Here is a 15922-nt window from a genome sequence, read left to right as displayed (position 1 = left end):
TTATTAATTTAGCGAGATATTATTATATCGATAAGTTAATAATTTATTAATTTAAAGAGTTTTACATATAATTTTTAAATTTTCAAGTCCAATTAGTTCCAAGGCACATTCTATGAATGTAGATTCACAAATTAATTGAATTTGTCAAAATCATTATTTTTTGAATAAAGTTAAAAAATCAGTTTATGATATCAACGTAGTATATTAAATATGGTTAAAAATTGATCACTATAAAATATTCATTGACTTTTTTAAAATCACATCAACTATGACTCCTAAACTAAAAGGTGTTCAAAACTCAACAACGATCGATCAACAACGAAAAATGTTATGCGAGTATAAGAGAGATCACCAAGGATGCACTCAACAAGATTTGGTGCAGTGAGTTGATAAAACTTTCAATTTGAAAGTTAGTCAAAGAATAATATCAAACACTCTAAAGCGATCATCAGAGTTCCTATTAAAGATGTTTTCAATATGGATAAAACTGATTTGTTTTACAGGTTACAAACTGACAATTCACTTGCAACAAAATAACTAGAAAGGTAATAAACATGACAATGAAAGATGGTATTTACTGCAATGAGGATGACTCGGAAAAAATCCTCTATGGATCATCGGTAAGTATGCAAAGTCATGTTGTTTTAAGAATATCAACATTAATAGCCTAGATTATGAATACTGTTCCAACAAAAAGAGCATGGGTGATTGGGTTGCTTTTCGAAGAATATGTTCGTTGGCTAGATGAACAAATGCACGGTACTGTCCAGCCCATTCAAATAATATTCAAGAGTTGCAAAACATTGAGTTGTATTTCTACCGCCAAACATAATTCAAAAATTCAACCATGTGATGCTGGGATAATTAGAGCCCTTAAAATGTATTATAGTAAGATTTTGGAAGGATATGAGTTGGACATTTCTTCTGCGGAAAAAATTAATGTTTTAGATGCTATAAATTTGGTCGTCTCTCAGTTTGGAGAAATGTGCAATAAGAGGCATAAAAAATTGCTTTCGACACTGGAAAATTAGTTCGGTGTATCCAACCGTCTCAAGTGATTTAAACGATATAAATTCTAGAGAAGACATTCGTGAGCTTAAGAACTTGATTACGGGTATGCATTATCGACACAAAATAGATATGAATCACTTGCTAGATTATCCTGGTGAAAATAATGAATATTACGAGGTTCAAAGCATTGAAGAAATTGTGGCAATACCATTCAAAATTCGGCCGATGACGAAGTTGAGGATGATTCAACTGCTTTGGAACCGCTCACTTGAAAAGAAGCATTGCAAATGGCAACAACTCTTCCCAACTTTTTGTTGCAATACAAATAGAAAATGTCCTAACTCTTAATTACAATGAGGGGATTTAAAGATGAACTCAATATAGATTTGAAGTTCAATAAAAAAAAAAACAAGTGATTATAAATTTATTTTTTACTATACAATTTTAGAATTTGTAATTTTTTTTTAGTAATTATTAATTTATAGTTTCATTCGACCAATATATATATATATATACACTGGAATTTCAAAAATGTTATTATCTTATTATTTTATCGATTGTGGTATAATTTTGTAGTTGTCCCAAATTGAGAGTGAACAAATTATTAATTTGATCGAGGTTATTAATTTATCGAGTATTAATTTATAGAGGTTTTACTGTACTAATATATTCCATACAAAATACATATTTATACAAAGTACTAGAAACAAAAAAAAAAAATTGTACGACAAAGTTGTTATTTTTTAAAGGTTATATTTTTATTTCATTTCAATATATTATTTTGGTTTAATATATTTGTAGATTAATAGTAATCTTACATCAAAAAATGAAAATGCTATAATGAGATATTTACAAGTAGATTAATATGTCAATAATTCAAACTATTGTTACATTTATTTGTTATATTCTCACTATTTTAGTTTTTATGAGCACGGCATTTGTTTTATTGTTATAGAATTTAGTTAGGTGTCCTGATATAAAAAGAAACACTTTTGATATTAATCACAAGTAATTTATAAAATTTTGGTTTAACATAAAGTAATTACATAAACATCTTTCTATAAGAAAGATCCATAAACATGAATATATTAAATTGAACACTTTTAAGGGATATGAAATTTTATTTATAATGTTTGTATCTTAAAGTTGAAATCTTATGTTTGTTGATATATAAGATCCATCTCCAAAAGCATTCATTTCTAACTTTTTATTCCTCCCACCATCTAATAAAAAACATGTTTGTTGATAAAAATCTTATGTTTTTTTTTTTTTTTTTTTTTATTTCAATTTCTATTATTATTATTATTATTAAGACTAACAGATTATGAATTTTTCAGAAATTTGAAATTGTTCTTGATTATAAATGGTGTTTCCTGCACAAATAAGTTGAACATTAGGTTAGATATGAATGTATATATAATATTGAAAAGAAAAGTGCAAGAATTGAAGACTATATATGATTACTGAAATTTCAGAAAGGCAACCCCGTTTCATAACACTTAATATATGTTTATCTCATCATCGTTCAAATCAAAGCAGAACTAACATTTAAAGTCATAATTCTGGCAGGTTTTCTATAAATATATCATATCTGAATGTCTAATTTAAAGTCCTCTAAGGTCTGATTTTACGCTTAAAAATATAAAACATAATCATTTAAGATATATATAACAGTATAAACAGCCTTTTTTACAAATCTAAAACCTAATAGCTATCAATCATAAATCAATAGTCTCAATAACAACTCACCAAATTGCACACATTTTCTGATCAACAGAGATCTATTATATATGCATCAAATCAAATATGTAAATAAAATTAAAAGTGCAAAGAAAATTAGATCAAATCCTATTATACAATAATATTTGGCTTATTCGTAGTTTGACGCATCAACAATAACTTCCCCCACTTTCTACACGCAGAAGATTCTTGAATTTTCCTGATGCAAAAGGTTATATAACATATGTTATACTGTGAATATGACCATTATATAATGGATTGGTTTAAAAATAAAATCATAGAAACAGATATATATATATATATATATATATATAGAGCTCTCTACATACCAATTTGGTTATATATATATGGGCCAGTATGCTCTGCTCTTCGTGTTTCTTTTCCAATAGATTATGTACAATAGGTTATCACTGTATGTATGTCAAGAAATTTCATACAAGTCATTAAATAATTAATAATAGATGCAATTAATCACTTACAAAATGGACTTTCCTTTCTTTTCCGTGTGGACCATACAATAATATAAACACAATTTCTTTTGAAATATCTCAAATTGAATTATTGACAATCTTAACTCCTTTTATATTCCAATTCTGTTGGAGGTATTAAATGATCTACACATATTGGAAAGGTTTAATTTAAGTTAAAGAATATATAACACTAATTTATGTATTATTTTTAACTGATCAAATAGTTATTTTACCTTTTTTTCTTTTCATATTAGACATTTATAAGACGACATTTTTGTTGACCTTTCAAATTTAATTAGGTATACTATTCCTATCAGGAAGACATCTATTTTTTTCAACAATATTAATTTTCACCGTACGTTTATGTTTAAGTTAATTTGTCCATTAAACTTGTGTGATTGTTTCAAATAACTTATTTTCACAAATAAACTTGTATCCGATTTTCATATTACTTCTCGATCCCGACCCCAAATCCGACATGTATTTCTATATCTTCCCCATCCCCGATTCGTCAGGTACCGATCCCGACGAGTATCTCATTACCCGAATAAAGTATAAATATATATATTTACTAGAATGAAGATAAAAAAACATTAATGAATAACTAAACAACTTTAAAGTAGTAATATTGAAATATAAAAAAAATAGAAACATTATTTGCTTATATATAGTATGCTATAAATGTCGAAAAATATAACAACTTTGTGATAAACTATAATTGAAGAAGAAAATATAGAGAAAATATTGAAAAATATTAAAAGATAAAAATAAAGAAGAGATGAGAGAAATAATTTTAGATAGTTGAAGATGAAGAGAGAAGATAAAACAGTGATTACGGAGAAATATTTTTTTTATAATAAAAAAGAAAGTACGAGAAATAGTGAAGTGTAGATAAGAGTGGAACGTGGATAATATCAAATTAAATTATGTAATTATTATGATAAAAATAATGATGAGATATTTAGCAATATATATATAGTCGAATATCGGGTATTGGGTTTGAGTTTCGCACACTCCCTCATCCCCGACCTCGAACCCAATTTATAATACTCGAACTAGACCATCGGGTACTCACGTCACGTGTATCGGGCATATGAGTAACTATTGCCATCTCTACTTATAATTAATTTTAAGTAAATTAAATTTAGTTAAAAAAAAACCAAAATAATTATTTAAATAACTTCCATCTCTATGCAGATCGATTAATCGTCTTAATTAGATAATAATTTGAAACATATAATCGTTTAATAAGGAATTAATGTTTGAATCATAAAAAAAATGAAGAAATAAATACTATTTTTTTAATAATAAATTAAGAATTTCAAATACTTTAATTTTGGAAAAAAAGAGTTTCCAACATAATAAGGCCGGTTCTGAAGACAAAGCAATTTATCCAGACTCTTTAGAGTTTTAAGACCATTTCAAAATCTATAATTCATCTTAGATTTCACATTAATATATCTTATGTCTTCTCCATACTTTTTTTTTTTTTCATTTCAATTTCTATTATTATTATTAAGACTAACAGATTATGAATTTTTCAGAAATTTGAAATTGTTCTTGATTATAAATGGTGTTTCCTGCACAAATAAGTTGAACATTAGGTTAGATTTGATTGTATATATAATATTGAAAAGAAAAGTGCAAGAATTGAAGACTATATATGATTACTGAAATTTCGGAAAGGCAACCCCGTTTCATAACACTTCATATATGTTTCAGGATCTAGATCGAAACTTCTTATCTCATCATCGTTCAAATCAAAGCAGAACTAACATTTAAAGTCATAATTCTGGCAGGTTTTCTATAAATATATCATATCTGAATGTCTAATTTAAAGTCCTCTAAGGTCTAATTTTACGCTTAGAAATATAAAACATAATCATTTAAGATATAACAGTATAAACAGCCTTTTTTACAAATCTAAAACCTAATAGCTATCAATCATAAATCAATAGTCTCAATAACAACTCACCAAATTGCACACATTTTCTGATCAACAGAGATCTATTATATATGCATCAAATCAAATATGTAAATAAAATTAAAAGTGCAAAGAAAATTAGATCAAATCCTATTATACAATAATATTTGGCTTATTCGTAGTTTGACGCATCAACAATAACTTCCCCCACTTTCTAAACGCAGAAGATTCTTGAATTTTCCTGATGCAAAAGGTTATATAACATATGTTATACTGTGAATATGACCATTATATAATGGATTGGTTTAAAAATAAAATCATAGAAACAGATATATATATAGAGCTCTCTACATACCAAATTTGTATGCTCTGCTCTGCTCTTCGTGTTAATTTGTTTTCCAATATAATAGATTATATTGGTACGTACCTCCTTGTTTGTTCAGTCTTCTACTCCTTTAGGTTATCACTGTGCAAGTCATTAAATAGTTAATAATAGTAGATAATTAATAATAGATGCAATTAATAATGGATGAATATTTTTATACAGAAGTACCTTTTAATTGACTCTTCTTCTCTTTCTTCTATTCCTCTTCCAATAGAATATAAATGGAAGTTCTCAGGACCAAGTCTGGTTCGAAGGGAACGCAGGAGTGCGATAACATCGTCCGCTTCTTCTGATGACACCAACTTAGGACAACTTCTAATAATCAAATGCTGTAGTGAATTATTATTAATATTGAGGTTTCCAACAAATTCCTCAACTGATATCATCAACTCCGGACAATAACTAATATCCAATTGCGTGAGAGAGTTGATGAAGTGTTTGTTCTGGCAGCCACTAATCTTTGATATCATTCCCTCATCAAACAAACGCCTTAACTTCTTACACCCTATAATACCCAGAAATTGAAGAGATTGGAAAGTTGAGCGTACTCTTCCTCCTAATTGTGCTTCACTATTATTATTTGACGATGATGATGTTGATGGTATCTCATCATCAAACATTAATGCCTTATAACCAGCTCCAAATAAAACACTTCTTTCATTCATATAACGAAGAGAGAGACTAGTGAGAGCACTAAGATTTGAGATGCTATATAACAACTCATCCGAACATTCACCCTCAATACGTACATGTTTGAGTGATTTGAGATGCAGTGGCAAGGCCCCTAGCTTTGGACAATCATGTATCATCAACCTGGATAGATTAGGGAATGCTCCGGCACTAGGAATAGTAGGAGACACCAATTCCCTCAAATTCTCCATGTTACCAATACTAAGTATCTCTAGCAAAGGGAATAACACTACTTCAATTCCATTCATGTTGTTGTTCACTAGATGCTCCACATCATTATTATGAAGTTTGAGACGAGTGAGAGTACCATTAAGATTCAAGATGCTATATAACAATTCATCCGAACATTCACCAATAACAGTTACATCTTTGAGTGCTTTGAGATGCGGTGGCAAGGCCCCTAACTTTGGGCAATACCATATCTCAATCTTGCATAAATTAGGGAATGCTCTAGTACAGCTAGGTGACACCAATTCCCTCAAATTCTTCATACTCCAAATCTCCAATTGCTCTAACAAAGGGAATAGTACTATCATTTCATTGTCAACGCTGCTACTAGCAATCGTATTCACATTGTTCACCCATTTAGGGGGATTCACACCTTTGTAACCACTCATTTTCAATTTCTTCAGCCTTGCAGTTGAAACCTCTAGAGCTTCACCAATTTTCTCATCTCTAGTACTCTTGCTCTCATCAACTTCATCAACAGATGTCCAATCCAACTCCAATTCATTGATACTCGTCTTTTTAGCCATACCTACCCCTCTTGCAATAGATGCATCACTAACTCTTCCAAGATTCTTCAATTTCAATGTTCCACGGATATCCAATTCTTTTAATTCATCTAGTTGACCGTCTTTCTCCTTCATGCCTATCACAAACAAGCTTAATGTCTTCAGATTTTTCAATTGTTCCATCCCTCTCGGCATATATTTTAATCCATCACAGCCCTCCAAATAAATATGCCGCAGACTAATAAGGTCTTTCGTATTTCTGGGCAAACTTTCAAGCTTAAAACACCCATTGAGTTTCAAAGTCTGTAAGTTCAAGAGATCACAAATACTATCAGGTAATATTGTTATCTGAACGTTATAGGAAATGTCCAAGTATCTAAGATGTTTTAGACATCCCACATATTCTAAATGTTGATATTTGCTATTACACCTCAGTTCAAGGACACGTAAAGTCGAAAGTTCCTTCAAGACACTCAAACAAATCTTCTCTCTGACATTTCCTTCAACATATCTGCCATGGAGCATTAGTGATTGCAACCCTCCAATTTTCTTAAGAGAACAAAATGAATTTTTGACAAATTCACCCACCCTTACCGTTAGATGACGGATATCTCGTTTTAAACCACCACTTGAGTTATTAACATCCAACGTATAACATTCATCTTTCATAACAGATTCGGAAAGATCGTGCATAAGATCGTGCATCTTACATATTTCATTTCTAGACCAATCGAATTTCTCGTCTTGAAAAAAGGATCTCCGACACAACTCATTCCAAATTGTATTCCCAATATCTTCCACTTCTTGGTTTTTAACGGTAGGAATTAAACCATGGGCCATCCACAATTGAATTAATCTCTCCTTTTCAATTTCAGCATCCTTGGAAAATATAGCACAAAACACAAAACATCTTCTCAAATGATAAGGGAGATCATAATAACTCAATCTTAGAATTGACAAGATTAAATTTTCATTTTGTGAAATCTCCCATATCTCACTATCTTTTATTCTGCACCATTCCTTTTCGTCACAATTGAATCGCAATTGGCTTCCCAAGACATTGGTAACTAAGGGAACACCCTTACATTTTCTACTTATTTCTTTACCAATATTAATAAAGTTTGGAAGTTTTGGTTTTGCGCATTCTTCGAATAATAACCAACAATCATCTTGAGAGAGCGAGGATAATTCAAAAGGTTGAATTGTTCCCATGATTTCTGCCACATTTCCTTTACGTGTCGTTGTAAGGACAAATGCACCATTTGATCCACAATCCAATATAGATCTCAACCTCCTCCATGCCTCAACCTCTTCATTCCAAACATCATCCAATACAAGCAAATATCTTTTCCCGTTCAATTTTTCTCTAACTTTTCTCTGCAATTCTTCTGAGCGTGCTTCCGCCTTTTCTTCTAAGATGGCTTTCATCACCAATTTAATGTCAAACTCATCAGAAACACAAACCCAGATTTTGGTTTCAAAATGCTTAGTAATCTCCTGGTCGTTGAAGACAGTTTGGGCGAGTGTTGTTTTACCAAGACCCCCAATTCCAACAATGGGTAAAACAGATAGTGTTTTATCCACACAAGCACCAGATGTATTATTGACCAGAATATCAATAATCTGTTTCTTTTCCTTATCTCTCCCATAAACTTGATTACAACTAGAAAGAGAGATGGTTTCACGCGAACTACTAGTAAGCTTGTCTATTTTTGAGTCAGGAACAGATTCAAGGAAATTTAACTTTTGGCGCTCTAAAGAAATTTGGTCAAGCTTCTTTTGAACATCCTTAATTTTGTGACCAACTTTTCGACGTGTCCTAGTACTGATAAAAGGACGGGTTATTGAGTTGGTTACCTGGATCAGGGTTGAAGAGGAGGCATTACGCCTCTTGACTTCAAGACGAAGATCTGCATAGGTGCACTCATCCATGATGTCTCGAACCTCGTACGCCACATCTTTCAGTTTACGCAACCAATCTTCCGTTTGTTCGTCCTTTTCCCGCACAGTCTTTCGCTCAGCATCTTTGAGTACGGCATTAATTGCAGATAGAGTGCTCGATAGCTTTTGAACCTCCTCCTTAAAACTCCAAACCAACGAGAATTCATCCTGAATCAGAGGTGCCAAGTTTGAAAGCAATCCACTGATTAGAGCTACATCCGCCATGGTGGTTTCTCTCTCGATGATCAATCAGATGAATAAACTTCTCACAAATGTTATCTGAAGAACAATCATTGAAATTAATCACATTCAAAAATGGACCACACTTTCCTTTCCGTGTGGACCATACAATAATCTAAACCACATGAATTTCTTTTGAAATATCTGAATATGAATTATTGGCAATCTTAAGAGAATAAAGTTACTTTATTATTACTATTCAAGTTATAATTTATTCTCACACGAAGAATTAAGTATAAATTAATATTGCTTTAAATAAAAAGTTTATGTACTAAAATTTGATATTCCAATTCTTTACATATTGGAAAGGTTTAAATTTAAGTTAAAAAATATATTACACTAATTTATATATTATTGTTAACTGGTCAAATACTTATTTTACCTTTTATTAGGTATTAGGAATTTAGGAGACACCTCCTTGATGACCTTTCAAATTTAATTAGGTGCACAATGGACCATACAAATACTTATTTTATATACTTAATTAGTTTTGACATTTCAACTTATATATGTAAATTAGGACATGAACATTAATTGAAATTAATCACATACAGAATGGACCACAATTTTCTTTCCGTGTGGACCATACAAATAATACACTTTTTTTTTATTTCTGAAAATGAATGATTGAGAATCTTAAGATAATAAATTTACTTTAATATTCTCTATAAGTTAATATTAATTTATAATTTTATTTCATACCAAATCTCAATAATTTATAATGCAAAAAACAAAGTCTCAATTTCATTCTAACGAAGAGAAATAACCAAGTTACAATTTCATTATTCATTTAAATAATTAAAAAAGTCTATATCAAAAAACTACATTTATGTTCAATTCTATTTGTCTACTAAACTTGTGTAATTGCCTCAAATAACTTATTTTCACAAAGAAAATTTTTACAATCATATATTTTTTTTTGAAAATGATAAATTTAATAAAAATCGTTTAAGCACAAACATCTCTTTATAATGAAAATGAATTTAGGAACATCTCTTTATACTTTTTAAATTTGTACGTTTCAAATTTAATTAGTTATACAATCCCAATAGTAAGATCTAATCATATATTAATTAGGTATACAAATATTAGTCTTAATCAAACCTCTCTAACCCACAATAAGACTTGAAGGGTCTAATTTATAAATACAAAAATAAAATTTAGGAACTTATATTATAAAAAATACTTATTTCAAATCGTTTTCTCTCAATTCTTTGCAACGACATGTGGTGTGGACTAAAAAAATAACCCCGTAACTTCGGGAGAAGGGGTGCCTCCTCAACTCTTTATAGAAAAATTAAATTGCAATATATAAAGTGTTTGTCCTAGATAAATATTAGTCTAAATCAAAATTTTCTAATTCTCAATAAGTTTTGAAGGTATATCTGAATATAAAAATAAAATTTAGGGGCTTGGATTATAAAAAATCATTAATGGTACTTTTCCCTCAATTTAATACAACCACAAGCACATGCCGTGTGTGTGGACCAAGAACGGACAACAATCTTTATAAAAAAAATTAAATTGAAATGTATAAAAGTTTGATAGATCCGTCCTTGTGTGCAATGATATACATTGCTAAAAATTATCTCTTTATATTATTTGATGGGTGATATATAAATGATCCAATATAAGAATCTTTTCAAACAAAATGAAAACTTTGCAAAATATCTTTGATTCAAATCTAATCGGTAGAGAGATTTTAAGTCTTGTTTGTGATTTTGAAAAAAATATTTTCATTTTAAGTTGTTTCCACATTTTTAGGTTATGTATCCACATTTGGATAATCAAACTTTTGATAAGAGAGATCATACTAACTTAACATTTAGATAGACAAACTTATTATTTTTATTTTTTCATATGGGATATCTTTCATTTGGATCAATTATGGACCCAAAAACTAAAAGAATATTTACATTTTCTACCTAGTTTTTTTATGTGCCCTCTTACATTTACATTAGCACTACTTTCTTCCATGATCATCGTCTTTAAAGTTGAACTCCTTTTCATTTGCATCACCCATTTTTTTAAAATTAAAAATAAAAACAAATGTTTGTTTAAGCCAAAATAAACAACAAAATCCAAGTGTATTATCAAAAAGTTAAAAAATTAAAAATTTTTGAAATATTAAGTTTATTTTTTGAGTAAAAAAATACTTGTTACAATAAGAATCTCCTATAGCCCAACATTAAAGAAAAAAAAAATTAAGAGTTTATCACTAAAGAGATGATTTAAACCTCGGTTAATTCCTTAATGCACATGGAACCCTTCTCGACTTCTTCATTATACATTCGTCTCCATTCAGCGTATTCATCCATTGATTCTTTATTAACACGATCAAATTGCATCTTACAAAAAATAATCCGTCAATTAATATAAAATAACACCCAACTTCCTCCAAGTAATAAACTATGATCCATTTAAAAGAAAATAAAACCCGCCTCAAAGTTCAGTTTCATGGGAAAAAGTTGTGATATCAACTGCCCAAAGCCTAAATAATAACAATGCGAAACAGAAAACCATAACCAAAGCCAAAGACACAACCAGGATTACATTTTTTTTTCTCTTCATGAACATTCCATGATCATGACTCTCATTATCATGATGATCGTAGATGACTTAAAAAAAAAAAAATTCTAATTTCCTTCAATATAGTACACATACAGTAAAACTATTAATTGTTGGTTGTTGATATTATTAATTATTTACATAATTACAAAGTTAAATTATAAGGAATTATATATAAAATAATGTAAATTATATAATATTATTTATTTTAAAAATTGATTTATATGATAATTATATATCATTTTTTATTATTAATTTCAACATAATTAATTAACAGTAGAAACTACATATATGATAAATATATTAATTTTAATATGATTAATAATACAAACTAAACTACGAATAAATATTAAAATAAAAATTAATTTTTTTTATATAAATATAAAAATAAAATAGTCTTTTACACTTTTTACTATTTTATTATACCACAAACCAAACACAAAAAAATAAAATTTATATAATTCATACTTATTTTATATTCTCAACCAAACTCTAATAACTTATAATTTCTAATATTTTTTTTTTTACAATTTATAACCCTTACTTATTACATTTTTATATTCTAATTCTGTTGATGATCTTCATATTAGAAAGGTTTAAATTTAAGTTAAAAAATATATAACACTAATTTATATATTATTGTTAACTGGTTAAATACTTATATTATCTTTTTTTTCTCTCTCTATTTTGTCATATTAGGAATTTAGGAACATCTCTTTATACTTTTTAAATTTGTACGTTTCAAATTTAATTAGGTATACAATCCCAATAATAAGATCTATTTTTTCAATAATATTAGTTTTCATAGTACATTTATGTTTAGTTTAATTTGTCCTCTCAAATAACTTCCTTTCACAAACAAAATATTTCAGTGAATTGTGCGTATTAAATTACAATGGTTTTAGAGACCAAATTTGCAACTAGTCCTTTGGCAACCATTTTTTAGCGATTTTAATTATAACTTTTCTTTACTGTTCATGTAAAGCTATTTTGAACAAATGAATTTCTGGGCACAATTTTTTGCACTCAACCAATAGGCTTCTCTCATCCTTTTTCATTTCTACTTTATTCTAACTGTCTTGTTCTTTATTTAACAAATATTGGTCTAAATTAAAATTTTCTAAAACTTACAATTAAATTTAAAAGGCCTAACTGAATATAAAAATAAATTTTGGAACTTGTATAATAAAAAAGATATTTATATGTAGCTTTACCTCAATTCAGTGCATCGACATTACGTGTAGATCAAGAAATAGACATCACTCTTTGTAAAAAATTATAAATTGCAATATATAACGCGTTTAAAATATGAGACAAATATTAGTCTAAACTAAACTCCTCTAAGTCAGACTAATGTTTTAAGGGTATAGCTGAATATAAAAACACAATTTATGAATAAATTTATATGATAAAAAAAAAAAAGTAATTCTCAATAGAGTTTTAAAAACCTAACTGAATATACAAACAAAGTTTAGGGGCTTGGATGATAAAAGATACTTAATTGTACTTCTCACTCATTTCAATACAACCACAAGCAAAAGCACATGGCGTGTATGGACCACCAAGAAATGGACAACCATCTTTATTGAAAATTAAATTGTAATGTATAAAGTTTGATAAATCCGTCCTTACGTCTAATGATATACATTGCTATAATATAAGAATGTTTTGAAACAAAATGAAAACTTTTCAAAATATATGATAACCAAATTTCATGGGAGACTAATTCACTAATAATAAAAAATATCTTCAATTCAAGTTGTCTTTAGAGCATTTCTATTTGTTGGTTCACATTTGGATAATTTTTTTTTTCCTTTTTCATTTTCATTTTTATTTCCAATATGTTAATAAATTGTTTTATATATATATTTTTAAAAAGCATCCATTGGATTATAACAACATTCATAATAACTTAACCTTTAGATATGCAAAATTATTTTTATTTTTTCATATGGAATATCTTTCATTTGGATCATTATGGATTCACATGAACATTTACATTAGCATCAAGTTCCTTCATACAGTTGAACTTTTTTCATCTGCATCACACACTTTTTTTAAAAAAAAATTAAAATTAAATAAATATTTTTTTAAGCCAAAGTAAACAACAAAACCCAAATGTATTGGAAAAATAAAATTTTGAAATACTAAATTTATTTTCTGAAAGACTGAAACGAGTCAAAAATACTTGTTACACTGAGAATCACCTATTACTTTTCTATGAAATGGAATAGCCCAACATTAAAGTAAAAACAATTAGGAGTTTATCACTAAAGAGATAATCTAAACCTCAGTTAATTCCTTAATACACATGGTGTACCCCTTTCGACTTCTACATCATACCTTCATCTCCATTCAGTAGATTTATCCATTTTCTCTATTAACACGATTAAACTATGGTTGAAATTAATATAATTCAATTCATGAATGGAAATAAGATTGTGAGTAAATTAAATTAAATAAAATTCAAACGTGAATTAACAAGTGAGTTTAATCCAAATTATAATTCAATATTAATTGTTTAATTAATATTTAATGCTTAAATAGAAATTTAAAATATAATATTATGATAAACATTCAATTTTAATTGACCTATCAATTGACTAGCGTATAGACTTTTTAATTAACTAATATTGAATGTCTAACATTGCATTTTAACAAATCAACGTATAAACAATGACTTTAATTAGTTATGGACTAATTGACAAATGAATGAGAAATATTTATTGCTAATAAATATTTGAATTATTTTATTTGAAGGTTTAATTCTTAGCAATATACCCATTCTTTATTCATTTCATCCGACCATATCATCTATACCATTCTCTCTAAGAATTTCAGTATATTTTTATATTTACACTCTCTTTTTGAACTCGGTGATAGTTCAGGTAAATTGTCAAGTTCGATGCATAGTGATTCCAGTGCATAATCATTACTAGATTCGTTTTACCCTAGGAAATAATTATCTACGATAAGCTTTAGTACAAACAGAAAACGATGAAACTGTTTTAAGGAAATATATCTAAACATGCCTCAAATCAACATCTAAATTTGATGGTTTCTTTTTTCGTATATTTTATTTTATTTATTTGTAACTATGAAGGTATATATATATTCATTTAATTAAAGATATATTTCTAACAACTGCATTCTGTAAAGAATAATTTGTCAATTTATATAAAATAACACCAGCTTCCTTACAATAATAAACTCTATTCCACTTAAAAGAAAATGAAACCAGTTCAACTTCATAGAAAGAAGTTGCGACATCAAAGCCTGAAGAAGGATAACGTGAAACCGAAAACCATAATCACAGCCAAATACCCAATATTAATCCTTTTGTTCTCATCATGATCATTCCATGATCATGACTCTCATTACATGTTGATGATCTTCCTATACATGGGATGACTTTTAAAAAAAAAAAAACCTAATTTTCTTCTAAAAAAACCCATTCAATAACTCACTTGATCATGTGGTGCCCCATTTAATAAGATTGAAAAAAAATGTAAGTTTTCTTAATCTCTACATTGTTAAACAACTTATATATATATACAAAGGATGCCATAATTATCTCCTTAAATTATGTCTATAATTATGTCCAAAATATTGGACCAAATAATATAGCTAATACTCCCCCTCAAGTGGGAGTAGAGAGATCACAAATGCCCAACTTACGAAGAAAAAAAAAAGTAAAAGATGAACATCCCAATGCCTTAGTCAAAACGTCAGCCAACTGATGATCAGTAGGCACATATTGGGTGACAATGTTTTCATAAATCAGTTCATCCTGAATAAAGTGATAGTCAATCTCAATATGCTTCATACGATCATGAAAAACAGGGCTACTAGCGATATGAAGAGTCGACTGACTTTCACAGAAGAGGTACATAAAGAACGTATGCAAAATGCCAAGAGTCTTCAGCAAAGACTTGAGCCATTTTAGTTCGCAAGTAGTAACCGTCATAGCACAATATTCAGCTTCAACAGAGGAGCGGGTAACAGTAGGTTGCTTTTTGGTATGCCAAGAAATAAGAGAATGTCCAAGAAAACCACATAGCTAGTTAAATAGCGACGAGTGAGAGGAAAGGCTACCTAGTCACTGTCCGAGTACGCTCGCAAAGTCAAAAACGATGTAGATCGCAAACAAATACCTTGGCCTGGATGATTCTTAAGATACCGAAGAACTCGCAAAGAAATATTCCAATGGTGTTTTATT

General features: G+C 28.7%; 1 protein-coding gene across 4 annotated transcripts; it reads right to left on the bottom strand.

Annotated features, from left to right (window-relative positions):
- Positions 1–2761: 2761 nt before the first annotated feature.
- Positions 2762–9176, bottom strand: LOC124941204 (putative disease resistance protein RGA1). 4 transcript variants are annotated; one of them, XR_007099614.1, is made up of 3 exons: positions 5699–9176; positions 5501–5611; positions 2762–2950 (listed from the first exon to the last, which is right to left on the bottom strand). XR_007099614.1 is itself a non-coding variant. In XM_047481489.1 (3 exons), exons 1-2 carry the CDS (start codon positions 9118–9120, stop codon positions 5593–5595), a joined length of 3441 nt encoding a protein of 1146 aa, XP_047337445.1. In that variant the 5' UTR covers positions 9121–9176; the 3' UTR covers positions 5237–5386; positions 5573–5592. The 4 variants fall into 4 exon arrangements, 2 of the variants coding, with proteins under 2 accessions (XP_047337445.1, XP_047337444.1); XR_007099613.1 differs by lacking the exon at positions 2762–2950 and adding an exon at positions 5237–5386; XM_047481489.1 differs by lacking the exon at positions 2762–2950 and adding an exon at positions 5237–5386 and having other exon boundaries at positions 5573–5611.
- Between the last annotated feature and the right edge of the window lie 6746 nt (positions 9177–15922).

This window comes from Impatiens glandulifera, chromosome 6, assembly GCF_907164915.1.
Source record: "Impatiens glandulifera chromosome 6, dImpGla2.1, whole genome shotgun sequence".
NCBI classification, from domain to species: Eukaryota; Viridiplantae; Streptophyta; class Magnoliopsida; order Ericales; family Balsaminaceae; genus Impatiens; species Impatiens glandulifera.
This window is presented reverse-complemented; position numbering and strand designations above follow the sequence as displayed.

Excerpts from the sequence above, each read along its gene's own strand:
- LOC124941204 (XM_047481488.1), bottom strand. The coding sequence starts at position 9,120 with ATGGCGGATGTAGCTCTAATCAGTGGATTGCTTTCAAACTTGGCACCT.